Source organism: Colias philodice, chromosome 2 (assembly GCF_061535455.1).
Source record: "Colias philodice isolate Cphi_HAF_F1 chromosome 2, ilColPhil1 Martin Lab GWU primary, whole genome shotgun sequence".
In the NCBI taxonomy this organism is placed as follows: Eukaryota; Metazoa; Arthropoda; class Insecta; order Lepidoptera; family Pieridae; genus Colias; species Colias philodice.
The window spans coordinates 10,004,704-10,021,895 of NC_143087.1; the positions used below are offsets into that span (position 1 = coordinate 10,004,704).

A 17,192-nucleotide genomic window follows, 5' to 3' on the forward strand; every position below is an offset into this window, starting at 1 on the left:
TTCGTTCCAAATCATTATTGTGTTGCTTTTTATTTAAAACATATTTTTGATTTAAATGATTTTGATCTTTTTTGATTAATTCAGATAATATTGTGATGTAATTTACAGATTAGACAATATATGTCAATTATCGTCACTTTCTTTCAAGTAAATGAGTTTATAATTTATTCAAGAGTTTATTGCACGGTTATTGCCAGTGTAAAGCGGACCTTTACGAAAAGCAACGACTAAGGTTGGTCCTTGGCGTGGGTTGGAGTTTGGACTAAGGATACGGTTATATGAATGGGATATATACTATGAGGAATAGGTAAATAAAGTAGAATGAATAAAATAATGATTACTATATTTTCCTTGTATTAAGTAGAATTTGTATTCGATAACAAATTTTAAAATTTAGAAGCTTTATAACAATTTAAAGACAACGAGTGAGTATTATGCAAAAATTATTGAGATTTCATGAGAACATATTTTTATTACTTTTCTTAAACAACAAATCCTCTTCCTCGATTAAAGGAGAGTCGATAACCCTGTATGGTGCGTAAATAGACGTACAGCTTTTTGAAAATGTTATGGGTTTTTGTTTTGATTTATTTTCCTCACGCATTTTACTGATGCTTCTACCGATAGCACTTAATTTTTTAATTGGATTTAAATCGCTTGGAAAACTGCGGGAACATGATGGTTCCAAAATTTGTTTTATACTTCCCTGCATGACGCTCGATTTAGTTTGTCGTATTGATGTCACAGCATCATTCCTATCAGAAATTTTGTTTTGTACAGAAATAGTAGATCGAAGAATACTTGCAGTTTCCCGTTCCCATTCAATAGGATCTATGTAACAACGTTTGTTACCAACCGACCTATCAATCTTTGGCTTCTCCGATTTCTTCGCTGACTCGGTACGGTATTTACTAACGTGGTTGAGTGTTTGGTTATCTTCAGGACGACAGCATGAATGGGGCTTCACCCGCCGTTTAGATTCTATGTTTCTTTCTCGTGTTCCTCGATGTGTCCTAAAAGAGACGGCAGATGTTTTACGCTTTTTGGAACCGTTTTTTAAACTGATATTTGATTTCATAGCAGTGACAGCTTGGCGTACCGTGAGCGAATCCTTTGGACCTACTAAAATACCGTCTTTATTAGTGGGTAAAGCATCGTAGGGATTAAGCCACGTCAAAAAGTCTGTTATTATGGGACCACTGTATTCAGCTGGAACAGGCTGATCTACATCTAGAGTTATATCGCCTACGGGTAATGGGGGATTGAACGGTGTAACACTTTTTTGTTCAAACTTCTTGTCTTTAGTCTTTTTCAACAGCCTTTTGCCGTTGATACATAATTGCAAACCAAGATAAGCTGGAGCTTTTGGTATAACTTGCCGATAAACTAATTCAAAGGTTCCCGTATCAGCTTCTGGATTGGCACGTCGATCTAAAACCACTGAAATAAGAAATTACATAAATTTTGCTTGTGTAACTTTTTTGAAACATAATCGTCTTAAAGTCTTTCAAAACTCATACCTTTTACAACATCCTCAAGACATTGCGGACATAACCTTGCTGTTACCGATGTAGTAGGTGCTAAATCTGGACTAGAATTAATTTCAATAAGCCACGGAGTAAAATCTTCTGTTAACATAAAATCAGCACCATATAATTCAAAACTATTCTGCCTTTTATCCATCGAATCTTGGCACGCTAACATAGCACCAATAAGGCATTGTTTAATTCCAGGGTAGATTTTGGTGTCCCACATTTCATATTTACCTATCTGTCTTCAAAAATTGAATACGCAATTAGGTACAACCATTAGTGAAATTTTAAATAATTAGTGATAGTGTTATATAAGTGTAATATTTACCTCAGATATGCTTTAAAGGTGTGACAGTCCCACATATTCTCATCGGGCAGAGCTTTATCCCGTTCACCAGTATTTTTATATTTCGTCTGTATTGCATTGTTCGTTAGATGAACTGATTCGTGATAATTTGACAAACTGAATATTTGAGAACTAAATCTTAAATAACTATCTCTGAAAAAAGATTGCTTGTTACTAAATTTCTCAGTAATATACGATGGACTAATTAAAAATTTTGACTACTTTCTTACTTGTAAACCCAAATTGTTAACGGCTGACAATTCGTTATCAAAAACCATTGTCGTATATCGAATTTTGTTTCATAAATAACCAAAGGATTTTCTGAAAATAAGCAACAATATTTTATTGTGAAAAGCTAGTGTCTTATAACTATTAATAATATTAATACCAATATATTTTTGAACGACATATCTAGTCTTCTGCGCGGGAACGTTTATGAGACCAATTATGTCTTTAATGTTGTTCATTAATTGAATGCCTTTGCCACGACATTTATTGCCAGGTTTCACTATCCAGATATTGAGTACTCCATCGATATCCATTTGGGGCCAAAATTTTACCATTGTACCTAATGTTTTAGCTGCTTTACGTTCTAATTGCCTGCAAATGATTTACTTTTAATATTTTTGTTGCTTGAATATCATTAAATGGCTGCTACGCAATAACAAGAAATTTGAAAAAATGGAAATAATATATCGTGAAAATACTAAAAATAGTCTCTCAAAAATTTTGAGTTCCATTTATACAACATTGTAAAGATACGTTGGAAATTGGATGTAATGTATGGTGTCGGTGAAGATGTTATGATATAACAATCATCTTACACATAAAACCGAGAGAATTCAAGAAATTCGCTAAGCAAAAGGCGTAGGATCAAATCGCACCCCACGCTCAGATATTTTCTTTTCTACCATTTTTTAAATAAATATGTCTTGCAGTTGTATTTAAATTTTGAACATATCTAATATCATATTAAAATCAGAATTAATATTTACATTCCAATAAACAAGCGCACATTACATAGCATGTTATCATAATTGTTTTTAATGACGCACCATTAGTGATCTCACTACGATATAATTCGATTATTATCGAACGTGTTTGTTTTAAAATCTAATTTGCATCTTTATGGAAAATAAACATACCGTATGTTTACATTTTTGTCTTCAGAAAATTTAGAATTTTCGTGTACCAGGAGATAATGGTGTGTGAGGAATTGATCCCATTCATGTTCCCAAACGTGCGGCGATTGATCTTCTGTGTCATCAATATCTTTATGTGTAAAGAATGTAATATATTCGTTGAGTCTCGATATTGCGAATTCTATAGAACTAAAAGGGACCTTTCCATGAGCAGATATTAATCCTTGGTCTCCCTTCGCTTGAAGACTGATGGAAAGCCATTTAAGGACACTGATGCAGGCCGTGATTCTAAAGTCATCGATAAATTCTTCCAGACTATCGGAATTGTAAATATTGTAGCAACGAGGGAACCGCGTTAATGCTACTCCTGGATCCGTATACCAATGCATTTGCGTCAGTGAAGACGTTAAACCTTCTTTAGTAGTGAATATCGATCTACAGAATCTAAAAAAAGTTATTTTAGTTAAACGCTATAAAATATGTATACTTATTACAAAGATTTATGTCGCATCTAGAGAACTTTTATACCTGCTTATAATAACTTCCTTGTTACTGAGCAACCAATCGTATTTATCTCGCTTGGTTGTCCAAAGAAAATCAACTGAATGGTGTTCCATAAATTTATATAAAATCATTCTTTCTACTTTCGTCAACTCTTTTCCAGATACTTTTCTGGGATCGACATTCACTGGTGGATGACGAACCTGCACACAATTAAATATTTTTCAAGGTAATAATTTTACCGGAATTAGAACGAAAAAATATGAAGGTAGGTATACAAAAAAAATAATAATAATGAAGTTAAGATATATTTCTGTTACCTTGTGAGATTCATACTTCTCGATCCAACCTCTTTCAAGTAGTGCACGCCGAACAGCAGGAAATCCGCCACCCTTTATCATAAATACTTTACGCTCTCTCATTGCCGTGTCCGCAATCTTCTTTAACTCATTCCATCTTTCTGGACTCACCCAACTTTTATATTCCTTCAACTGTTCCAAAGAAGACGTTGTCTCCACTGAAATAGGAAAATGGTTATTCGTGTTTTTGTTAAATCTCGTCAAATCATAATTATAGTATCAAACTAGTTTAAGAATGACTAAACCTGGGCCATGATCAGATTTCGATAGAGATACAGCGCTAGTTGGTCGAAATTCTTTTTTCGCTATACTATCCTTATGAAGCTTCGAGTCAGAGACGCTCTCTTCCAAATCCATAGTTACAGCCATGGGAAACGCTTATATCTTATGTGTATTCTGGAAAAATATTTATAGATCGTAGGGGTCATGGTTAAAATTTATTTCATCGGGACGTCTGTGCAGTACACCTGATGATAAGGAACTGACTTTATATCGGATCAGATTTACAGTGCAATAACCTAGTTTATTTAACCCTCCGTGAACCACGTGGATAAAAGTTACGTCCTGCACTACGTGGGGTTTCCTGGACCCAATAATCTTTCCACGTTTTTATAGCTAGTATTTATTGTAAATTTGTAATGTGTATATTATTATTATCCCTTGACTATAAGAGGTTAAAAATAAAATAAATTTATCAAATATTATAAACATTTATTATATCTTTAGGCTATGTAACAAAAATAGTACTTTTTACCAACTAAAATAAGACTATGTTCGGTTCGGTAAGACTTTAAGAAAAAAAAAATACGTGTGGCACTCGGGGACTGCCGCAGTAAAGATATTGCATGCTATGCCTTCAAACCACACCTCCGTGCCCGTCGGAGTGGGGAGCGTGAGGTTTTTCGTTACGGAATTTCTGGATTCGGTCCCCGTATATCCTGTACATCCTGTACATCCTCTTCACTTTCACTTTCAGACTGAATGCTCAAGTGATCCGAGTCATCTTCACTTCCAGGTAGACACAGCTCATCCGTATCGCTATCATTTTCTTCCATAAGTGCGGATATTATTGCATTTTCATTGATGTGATGAGCCATAATGAGCCCTAGAAACAATTTCAGATAATTTTAAATAATAAAAAAACAAACTAAATAAATATTTATATAAAAATAGTCGTATTTTATCACACCATACTGCTCACCTTTTAGTGGACGTCCCGAACTACGTGGGGTTTCTGACACCCAGCTGCACTTTGACGGCGTCCGTTTACCGCGTCTGCGACGCTATTCCTAAACCAATGTCGCTAAGAGGTCTGGCAAGGTCGCAACTCCAGCTACACGAGGTTTCAAGACTTTCGCACAATGTTTGGAAAAGATACAAAGATTTTTTGTATGGCTGGGGTGTATTAAACCCCACATGGTGCACGGAGGGTTAACCTACATCAGGAGTTCCTTCCTAGTATAGAGGCATCCGTACTCATCACGGGCTGGCACTGTGTTAATGACGTCACAACTCACAAACATACGTCCTTCGTGGAGCGTGCAAATGTATACGGAAATTAGTAAAACCAATAAATTACTCTCACCGTTTTTAGAATGTATCTGGTACGGTAATTAGAAAACTGGGTTAGAGGTAGATAATGATCACAAAAATTAGAATAATGACTGTTATTATAATTTTTCAACTGCAAATTTATTCTGATATGCTATTCAACTATGCGTTGTTGTTAAAATTGTCAAATAGTCAATAACATTAGTTTTGAATAATTTAAGAAGGTCCTATAGGTATAAGAGCGTATACGCACTATGCGGGTAGCCGCATTGCGGGTAGCCGTCCGGCTGACCGCAAGCACAATTATGTACGTAATATTCATTTCTATGCGGCTACCGCAGACCGCACAGTGCGCATAGAAATGAATATTACGTACATAATTGTGCTTGCGGTCAGCCGGACGGCTACCGCAATGCGGCTACCCGCATAGTGCGTATACGCTCTAAGACTGTGTAAGACCAATAATTATTGCTCTATTTCACTGTACGGTAAAAATATATAATATTGTAATAATATCTGAACGACAAAACTATAATGTTTCTCAAATTTAACTACATAGGAGTCTTTGGGTTATATTATTCTATATATTTTCTTTATTATAAATTTAAATACACTATTGTAAAAAATAAAAATTTAAACATGTCACAGGATTTTTTCAAATTGTTGGATAATATGTTGAGTATAATGTTACACTATGTATAATATTACAATATCATTATCATAATAAAGCAAAATATAACATTAAATTATTACAACATGTTTTGGGTGTTGCGGAATCAGTGAATGGTATGAAAACACAGTATGAAAAGGTCATTACACATGGCAATACCACGGCTAACTTCACGCATCACGTCGTTATGTTGTCGTATCCGATAGCACTTGACAGTCTTTTTCCGTGCAGTTGGTGCTCCTGAATATGACATGAAAGCAAGATGGCGAGTTCATCTCCGGTTGATCGTTCGCTTCGTGTTACTTCAACACACATTTGATGTCATTTGTCGTTTTGGTTTCTTAAATATTTTTGAATTTACAAACAATATATAAATTTAAAAAGTCGCGAAGTGTTTGTTCAGATTTCGGGATTTTGGCATAATTTATAACTTAGATGTGCATCTATCCCACCTGAGGAATGTTGGTTTTTTTCAGTGATTTGTGATTCGGTCAGGTGTTTTCGTTTTCGAGTTAAAATTTTGTTCTTGCGCAGTGAGTGAAGCTACAGAGTTTAGATGTTTTTGTGTCGTGGGGATGTTAGATGTCGGGACTGTTTTCAATGTTGGGAAACAAAAGCGTGAACTATTTGTTTTGATAGAACGTGATAAATTACATTGAGAAGGTCGGACTCGACAGGAGTGATGGCCTGTGAGGTAAGATAACTTGTTTGTTTTATATTTTAAGTGGAATAAAAATCTTTCTTATTATTATTTTTTGTTTATATAGGTACTAATAAATGTCTAACTAGATTTTTAAATTGTATCAGCTTCATTGAAGTGAAAATTATTTATTGAAATCGGTGGACAGTTTAATCAGTGATGTGTAACCATGTGATACAGTTTTTTGCAGCCACAGTCAGTGTATTTGCAATTGTTATTATCAACTGTAAATCCCACAAAGAATGTATGATTCTACTGATAATTGATAATTTCATAGAATTTATTATATCTATATCCCTCTAGATAAACACAACTTCTGGTTGATAGTGAAGTTTTTAACTCATATAAATGAATGAAGATATTTATTTTAATATAACAAAATGTGAGATCATAATTTAATCGATAGTTTAAAAAGTTTCGCCTGCTTTTAGATATTTTAATAGTAACATCATCAGTTGCATCATCAAATATAAATATGTGATACATCTTATCTTGTACAGAATATTGATAGTTTGGACATTTAATTTATTAGTAACTGTAATAAAGTTTTTTTTATATTTAGAATTCCAATAAATAGTTATCATTATTTTGTATGATAATTTTATCTTTTAGAAATTATTGTTGGATTATTGGATATACTCATGAACACAGGTGTGTTATCCGAGAAAATAATCCATACTAATATTATAAATGCGAAAGTAACTCTGTCTGTCTGTCTGTTACTCAATCATGCCTAAACTACTCAACCAATTTGCATGAAATTTGGTATGGAGATATTTTGATACCCGAGAAAGGACATAGGCTACCTTTTATTGCGAAATATGTACCACGGGCGAAGCTGGGGTGGACCTCTAGTTTCAGTATATTTTGATAAATTTTGACGGAACTAAATACAGTGGATTTCGGTTATAACGACGGCGGAGGGACCACTTTAATGTTGTCGCTATATCCGGAGGTCTCTATATCCGAAATAATAAAAAATCACATACATTATGTATATATACATACGTAGTTATTTATTTATCACTTATTTATATTATACAAGGCTTTTATTAAAAAAACGAGTTATAGTGTGCACTGCTTAAGTTTAGACTTTTGTGCACGCTGTAAGGTATATATTCCATTTTCATAATTCCCTCTACATCTACTTAAATTATTACTGGCTTCTCCAAATAAACAGTACTTTTTGAGCGTTGTAATAGCACATAATGCATCTCTAATTGTTGGAATCTCGTTTACATTGCAATCCTCTTCTTCATAATTTTAACTTCATGCACGTGCTAAGTAATCCTACACAGAAACAAATCACTTGACCATCTGCGAATGTAAACAAAAGATTCTTATCCTTTGTTTACATTCCTACATAATACAAGCTTTGAAGCTTAATAGTTAAAGTTGATGAATGAGTCTTTGCGCCTTTGCCGACTCCGTCTCAATATCCGCAATGAATTTCTAGGAATCTGTCCCAAATAGTTCATAAAAACAAGTCGTTATACCCGAATTAGGCGTTATATCCGGAGTCGCTATTGCCGAATGGATTTATACGAAAGTATGCTTCAAATTCTAGGGACGTAAGTTCGACGTCGCTATAACCGAAAGGTCGTTACAACCGAGGTCGTTATTAATGAAATCCACTGTATTTCCATTTATTAAACTAATGTTATAAAAACAAAATAAAAATAAAAATAAAAAATTCTTTATTCTTTAAGATACGTACATAAATAATACATTCAGTACATAAGTTTAAAGTTAATGTAACTATGAATAAATATTTATTTAATCCATGAGAAATAAAAAGCTATTTTTTTTAAATTCATTTGTAATTATATAGATAGTATTTTCAATACTTGTTTCATATTGACAACTCTAGAATCAAGGCATAAATTTTAGATCATGTTCTGATTATGCAACAAATAGTTTACATACTGATTCTGTCATTTTTCTGATTTATATAAGAATAGTTGAATTATTCATAAACTTAAATAACACTTATTGTATTGAGAATGTAATAATATGGTAAATTTTTTAGAAATAAGGATGTCGGTTCAACAAATTCTATTTCTTTCTGTTATCGCAAAACAATGTAGACTCAAACTTTGTTCTTTAAAGATGTGCTTAGGTATTCTCAAGAATTAGAGCTAGCGCGCACAAGCAACTTTGTCTCCGCAACTTTTTTGTCTCCGCAACTATTTTGTCTCTCCCACCTATGGGCTAGTATGAAAGTGCGCGCACGTAGCGACGCAACTCCCCATAAAAATTGATGGGAGAGACAAAATAGTTGCGGAGACAAAGTTGCTCGTGCGCGCTAGCTCTAAGTTGGTTTATACAATACAGATTTTAATACCAATAGGCCAAAACATAGTATTTTTCTATTCAACTTGGACTTTTTGGAATTAAATCATCACTAATTAGTTAAATACCTGAAGTAAATACTATTCAATTCATGAATGATGAAATTAGGTATCTATAATAGTACAGTAATGATATCAGACAGGTAATTAAATAATGGTCAAATAACTATGTATTTCTGTGAGTAGCAATTATTTTGTATTTTACAATACATATTTAAGATATTTTATTAATAGATTTTGGATATGTACTTTTAAAATTTTCTCAGAAATGGAAAATTTGCTTTGTTGTGGATCTGTAACTTGAATGCTACTAAATATGTTGAATATACTCCAATATGCACCTATTTCCATTCATTTGTACAGGAAATAACAGTAAATAAATATAGCGTAATTTGGATATAAATATAATGCGGTACATTCGGTAAACTTTACATTAGCGATATCATTTCGTAATTGTAACATTTGTTAGCGGTTTCCCACGATACAATTGTTATTCGTAGGAGAGCGTGTGCGTGGCTCGGCCGCTGAGGCGGTTATCGTGAGACCCCACTATTACATTTTCGGAGGTCAGATTGTACTGTAACTAGTTTATAAAATGCGTACTTGTTGACCCTGTTAGCGAGCCGTCAATGATTTCGTCTTTAACGGACAAGATGTGATTCCGCTGCGTGCAGCGTGCCCTAGTCAGCTCAAGTTAATTGACTATACGTTATTACGTTTTTATCATTATAGGGTACATATTTAATCTGTGTAGTTAATAATTGTCGAGCGTCTAATGAAATGTTCGGAATTCCATGGGATACAATGATTGCACATTTATTAATGCGGATTAATGATAATTTTGTAAGCTTCTATGAGTCAGCTTTTTTACATGTTGAAGCGAAAAAAACGGTACCATCTACACGTTAAAACAAACGTCGCGGTCGTGATGTTTGTATTGTGACTAGCGTTATCTATGTGGGCCGTGGTTTCCTCACAGGGCCTCCGGTTGCACCCGTACATCAGTGTAAACTCGGCACATATGACCAGCTCAGCTTGAACTGTAATGGCTCAGGAATAATAGAATTTTGTATCGAGGCAACAATGCAAGGCGCATTCAGACGTGTCCCACGCAATTGGTTGCGTTAGGCAAACCAAATAAGCTTTGTAAATGTCGTCGACGGCTTCAATGTTTGCATTCCGATACTAGTTACTATATTTTATTAAAAGTCTTGATATTGGATATATTCCATGCGTTTGCATATCCCATTTCAAATACACGAAGCGTGAAACTACGACTTCACATTTATAAATTAAACAGGAGCATTGAAATAAAAATATTGATCATGTATAGAAGTAATCAGTAAAACAAACCTTAGGATTGTTTTTTAGTCCTGGCCTTACAAGCTCTCTGTCATTGTTGTAGAAAATTTCATTTGTATTCAGAAACCGCCTAATTGCCCGTGCGTGAGTTTATAGACTTTAAATCACTCGAGAATTTCTTGTTTCAATTATTACAGCGTGTACTTGTTACAAAACATGTAAGGTCAAGTCTTTAATAAATCCTTGGACTGGAGTTGACAGAACAAAGAAGTTAAACTTGACTGTAGCTAACGAAACATAAACTTGTTTCGTCTACTCTCAGGAAATTGCAATTCGCGATTTATACTTTTAAAAGGACATTTTTATTTTTTATCTGCGCATTTATATACGTATTATATTTACCACGATTGTTATTCACACACGTCGAACAAAAGGTTTTTTTGCGCGATAATCTTTATCTGATTTTCTTTTATTTATGTGGTTCAATTGTAGATTTAGCTCCATCATTATATTATGCCAACTAATTTATTTTTTTACTTACTACTGCTGTGGTGCAGTGTGTTAATAAAAAGTCTATTCAAAATTATTGTTAGTCATCTTGTCGATTTAAAACATTTTCAGTAAGGCAGTCGTGCGCATAGGTCGTTGACCCGGATTTATCAACAATCAACTTCATAGGAAACTATGAATAAAGTTAAAATATTTACATATTCAACTATCGATGTACCTTGTTTATTACAAATTCTATTGTTTTATATTTCGGGAAAGTACCTAATTGAAATCAATTGCATCATTTAGGTTCAAATTAATTATGTATCAATGTATTTATCTCACATTCTAATTAATACCCCACTTTATGTGATTTATATTTAAAAACAAAACGCACCTTCAAAATTTTCGGTAACTAGAGACAAAATTTAACAGTTAGTTTTTGTGTATAGAATCGTGCATAATTCCAGAGTTGCGGACAAACTCCGTCGACGCTATTGTTAATAAATTGCCAGTAGGTACAGTACAAGTACAACCGACAACGCTGCATTTATATTTAACCTTTTTGAATGAAGTTACCCTTTGACTGCAACGTGAAGCCAACGAAACGATCGTTTATAAATACTCGTGCAACCTAAGTAGTTTAGTTGTATTGAAGAGGATGTGTGCTGTGAACACCCTGGCTGCGTGAGCAGTCAATAATAAGCCATCTTGAGGCTATGGCAAAGTTAAGGGATTTGGTTTAAAATTGTAAAATGCAGTGTTGAAAGGTTCTATTTATGGTACAAGCCATAATTGACCTTTGACCTGCGGGTGAGAGGTGGTAGGGTAAGGTTTTGTCACCATTCGTTTTAGCCGAGACGCAAGAACCCCACCGTCCCCTTTTTTGTCCTACTTACAAACCATTTAACAAGTCGCCACTTATAATTTATTGATGACATAAATTGCTAGGGGTTTTTACATGCTCGACCATTCACATTATGTTTAATTTGGTATATCGCGTAAGCAAGTTATAGTTATGATATTGTACGATAAAAATTTGTTATTTCCCAATTTCTTTTCAGACCATTCGCAATATTGAAGGTCACGAAAAAGTAATTAAGAACAATCAATCAAAGCGGTTATTGTCTCTTACTATTTATAAATTGTTTATGTGAAACTTTGTGAGTGATGTTTTTTGAATATTATTTCATTGAAAGTTATGGCATATAATATGACCATTGACCAATCAAATTTTACAGTGTAATAAATCACCAGTATAATAACGATCAGGCATATAGGTACCTAGAATAAACATTGAATTGAAAGTTGTAAAACATTACAAATTAAGATGTAAACTTTATTACGTTATAACTAAATTCTTATAACCATAAAAACGTAACGATTATGACGTCATATTTCTCTATAAGAAAACACACACATACATGCCAACATATTTTCTTACATTTAGAATTCATGACGAAATAGTAATTGGGTGAAAATGTAGAGCAAAATATTTTTTTTATGAAATTGTGTAAGGCGTCCATCTGTTAAGCAATTCGCAAGGTGGACTTTCGCATTTATTTTTTATAATTTAAAAGGTTTCTAGGCTTCCCCAATAAATCGCGATACGGTTGTAGGTATAAGGCTTCATTTCCGGGACACAAATCAGATTATACTTTAAGCAATTCGAGTGAAGCGAATTGAATATAAATGTTTTATTTTCGGCTGTTCAAGATGCGGAAACAATGGTCTTTCTTTTGCCATGAAAAATATTTAGACTTGCACAACCATTTATGTTATAAGCCGATTCATACAATGGGACTGTCTATAATCAAATAGAAATATAAAACCCCTTGTTCCCTAGTGAGGTATGGAATGGGGCATATAGATTGGGTCAGGGCAGATGAGGTGGCAGCGTTCATTGCCCCATGGGATCGAGATTTCTTTTTTGTTAGTTGAGAAAACATAGTTGTTAGAAGTTTAAACTCCTAAATTATTGTCTGTTAACCATTGTACCTGCCAATAAGTGCGATTATAATACTAACTTCTATACATATTTGTGGAGAAAACATTGAAAATTTTTATAATTAATAAATATTAATGCAATGTGAAATTGAGAAGATTATAAATATGCATTGTGATTACGATCTGTCATCTGGATCCGAACCGAGCATGAAACTAGAGACGAGTTTGATATTTAACACGTGTCAGTACGAAATCACACCCCGGACACTCCATACAAAATGATCGTTTTGACAGTCACACTGTAGAGACTGCAAATGTGTGTGTTAACATGGTGTTAACGCTTTATGGTTGGCACATTTGTGACTAGCGTAAAAAAATATTCGCGTTTTTCTGATGAAATACATCCGTAAACAGCACAATATCTAACCATTTTCTACGAAAAACGATAATCACAAATCCAAAATAATTAAATTATTTTAAGTCAATTTGATTAATGTTGTCAATCTTCGTTGCGTATCGGTCAATTAGGGAAAGCTGGCATGTTCACAGTACTCACACTTATGCAATTTCACTTACAGTATGTTCAAAAATAAATGCGACTCTAGTTTCATTTTAGACTTGAATTGTAAAATGGGTGCGTTGTAGATATGTATATGCAAATATAATTACTTATGAAAGCTCTCATAATTTACCTGTAAAATTATAATTTAAAAGTAAATCAATTGATGAAGTTAATTATTTATTGTAATAATAATCAATTGGATAAAAGTATTAATAATAATTCAATTATCAAATAATAATTAAATTCCTGACTTTGGTCGAGTAAAGATATCTAAGAAATATTATATTTGTAGTAAGTACCTACGTAATACCTACCAATACGCGCTAACAAATATGTGTTACATGTTTATTGTATAATTTTCACACTATTGGTTTTAAACTCAAACTCAAACATTTATAATACAATTAGACTTCTTCTAGAAGCACTTTTGAATCGTCATAACAGTTTAACAGTTTTAACATTTACCACCAATTCAGGAAGCAGTATCTATAGAGAAGAAGAAGAATCTATTTAATCATAATCGTAATCTTCTACTTCACTGTAACTTTCATCGCTCGAAGAACTCGATGTTTCGTTGTCGGAATTTCTTAATGTTATTATAAATGAGTCAGTGTAATTATCTACTTTTGGTTCTAATTGAATATATTTTTCCTCATGTTCTCGCGTCTTTCTCCAAACGTCACTAAACATATCCAGACTAATAGCATTTGCTTCCTTTCTAAATAATTCTTACACAGTTTTCAAGTTAAAGTTCACATTTTGTGATGCTACTTTCCCTTTAATAATTATGCCCCATAGTAACTCTATTGGGTTGAGTTCTGGATGGTATGGTGGAAGGCGCAATACACTATGTCCATGATCTTTGAGGATTGCATCAAGTAGGTAAAAATTGTGTATAGTTTGGCTTATATTTTTTAATAATGTGATAACTCTGATTATTAATTAGTTATTTGATTTTTGAAAAAAAAAAATGCCGATTTTAGTCAAAATTTATATTTTTCTAACAAGATCCTTATCATCCAAATTTCCACCTTGGTGAGAAAAATTGACATTTCTAATGAAAATGAACAAAAAATTAAATGATTTTATTAAATACTGTAAAATAGTCTATAATATTCTTCCATTTACTGTATCACAAAATTCTTCATAGATTTTTAGATATTCGTACTACACCAATTACATCACCCTGTATTTATAAACAATTGCAAAATATGACACATACATAGGCCGGGAGATACTGACACAAAATTTCGGGTCATTTGTAACAGAATGGCGGTTCTACAGAGGTCTTATTATGCAATGACTAAAAGAAAAATGATGGTCAGAACTCAGAACGCTGGTACCGGCGGACTAGTCGCGTGGGCGTTAGTCGAACTCGTCGGATAATTAATAGCGAAAGTCAAACGATTTACAAATCGTTTGACTTTTCCGCGGTATGGCGACCATTTGGAATCGTCCGAAAAGTATGGCATGGCGATTTTAGTAAATGGCTGCACGACGATGGTTACCTGTGCAAAATTGAGCCCGGTACAAATGGTTGAATTGTTTTTTTTAAATCAACGCATTCACGTCGGTATGGCGGACTGTAAGTCACATCGTAACTGTATGGCATGACACTACCGCCTACATCTTTTTTAAGGGCTATCGGTAAATTCTAAAATTTTTGTGTTACAAATCGTTGGACTTTCGCTATTTATCCGACGAGTGTGACTAACGCCCACGCGACTAGTCCGCCGGTACCAGCGTTCTGACCATCATTTTTCTTTTTGTCATTGCGTACTAAGACCCCTCTAGACCGCCATCCTGTTACAAATGGCCTGAAATTTTGTGTCAGTATCTCCCGGCCTAACATGTGCAATGTGTAAATGTGTTGACGTTCCAGCTCTTCTTAATATACCTATATCGTCCTTGCAGAAAAATATGGCCCATTTTATGTCTGATCGCGCGGGGGTGAGGTAAGTTTAATTTTGGCGGGAGGCGGAGAGTGTCCGTTCTGTAGCGTTTAGCTACTATTATGTATTCTGTGACGAAATTTAATTATAAAAATAACTAATTACATAGCTTTGGATGAAGCTTAAACGTTAAACATTTGTATTAAATTACAGTGTTGCAATTTTATTAAAAAATCACACATTAAATACAGTTTTATATTACCTACTATATGGAACAGCGTCAGTATACAGCGTTGGATTATAATGAAGCTGTCTTGGTGGGCTTGGCAATAAATGTGCTTAATAACATAGATTGCTTCGTTCGATACCAGTATATTATGCAATAAGAGAGCGGCTTCCTAATCACAGACCTGTACATGGAACTCATCTATCTTCCTTTGATTGCGCTTTTTGTAATCACATGTAGTGGGTCCACGTGCCGGAGCGATTCAATTTTAATAAATCGATTACATTCAGTTTTTGCTTTGTTGATCTTCGGTATTAGATGCTATATTGACGGGCCAAATAATTGTATTTGTATTATGCAGTTGATTATATTTTATCTTATACCACTGCGTGAGACTAGGTATGATGGACGTATATTTCCCGGCCTATGTCTTATTAGTCTATAATATTAACCTACTAATACCTAGTTATTGCAGTACGGAATAACACAAATTATGAATGTTCAATGTCATGAGATTGCAATTTCAGTAGCATTTTCCTTTGCGCTTAACTTAGGAAGTCCCCGGCTCTGGTCATTTAATGTCAAGAATTCTCTGAAATAAAATAATGGTATGATAAAATAATGAATGCAATAATTGTTTCTGCGTGCCCATCTGCCCTTGGCCTTATAGATTATTGTACTACACGCGATTCTTTGTTTATGCTAATAATATTATATTATAAATACGCACCTCTGCATATTATATATAATATAATATAATATGCAGAGGTGCGTAGTAAACAAACTACTGTTAGCGTAGAGTTACAAATTCGTGACAGAAATTATCGGAGTTTACCTAATGTTGGTAATGTAAAAGTTACCAACTTTCAAGGATAAATATTTCATGCTATTTTACTGATTTGCTTTAATTTGTCTAAATTTCTACGACCATGAAGGCAATTTTTTGTTATGAAATCTAGAGCAAATCGTTTTGTTGTATTGCAAAAGAAGAGAAAGATAAAAATATCTTTATATCGCAGTACACATTCACAAATAGGTTATTATTATAATTAGTTGAGACAAGTTTTACATCTGTCATATTTGTCGATACATTCCACCGTGTTGTTGTTTACAACTCCTTTGCGAAATGGCAGTAATTCATGCTAATTGTCCGGTCGGTAATGTCACAGTGACCTTGCGCGGGCGCAGGTCCCCCGTTTGTTCAATAGCCGTGCCATCTTCACGCTCACGGCAATGCTTGTGTTGAGTAAGCTATTAACTCATAGTTTACTCGTTACACAAACACATTAGATTGTGTTAGTGTAAAGAATGTACATAATTATTACTATGTCGTTAGGTCGATAATGAATGCCGGTTTCTGAACGAAACGCTATGCTTCCCTATTATGAAAATTGATTGGATATACAACTGTAGATAAAATCAGGTGTTGATAACTTTCGCTGCATGTTTGTTAGGCACATTGTTTAAAAAAGATAGTAATTGCTAAGATGAATAGTAACATAACAGAAATCATACACGACTCGCGTTCCTTATTATCGTTAGGTTCATTAATCATTTATTTAAATTATATATATACTTAGGTTCATATATCCCTAAATTATTTTAGCATTGTAAATAAATGT

At 33.7% G+C, this 17,192-nt stretch overlaps 2 protein-coding genes across 4 annotated transcripts in view; one reads left to right on the top strand and one right to left on the bottom strand.

Annotated features, from left to right (window-relative positions):
* Positions 1-277: 277 nt before the first annotated feature.
* Positions 278-15,640, bottom strand: LOC149490728 (tubulin glycylase 3A-like). 2 transcript variants are annotated; one of them, XM_089708287.1, is made up of 10 exons: positions 15,611-15,640; positions 4,126-4,276; positions 3,842-4,038; positions 3,549-3,724; positions 3,024-3,464; positions 2,267-2,478; positions 2,109-2,199; positions 1,861-2,031; positions 1,521-1,774; positions 278-1,440 (listed from the first exon to the last, which is right to left on the bottom strand). In XM_089708287.1, the coding sequence occupies exons 2-10, from the start codon at positions 4,247-4,249 to the stop codon at positions 455-457; spliced, it is 2,652 nt and encodes an 883-aa protein (XP_089564413.1). In that variant the 5' UTR covers positions 4,250-4,276; positions 15,611-15,640; the 3' UTR covers positions 278-454. The 2 variants fall into 2 exon arrangements, with proteins under 2 accessions (XP_089564413.1, XP_089564417.1); XM_089708291.1 differs by lacking the exon at positions 15,611-15,640 and having other exon boundaries at positions 835-1,013; positions 1,100-1,440; positions 4,126-4,388.
* The window catches only part of GckIII (Germinal centre kinase III), an 80,888-nt gene continuing 70,021 nt past the window's right edge, over positions 6,326-17,192 (top strand). Inside the window, exon 1 of one of the 2 annotated variants that reach the window (XR_016317286.1) lies at positions 6,326-6,795. The gene's annotated coding sequence lies outside the window, so the exon portion shown is untranslated. The remainder of the gene's footprint in view (positions 6,796-17,192) is intronic. The other variant, XR_016317287.1, reaches the window with a different exon arrangement.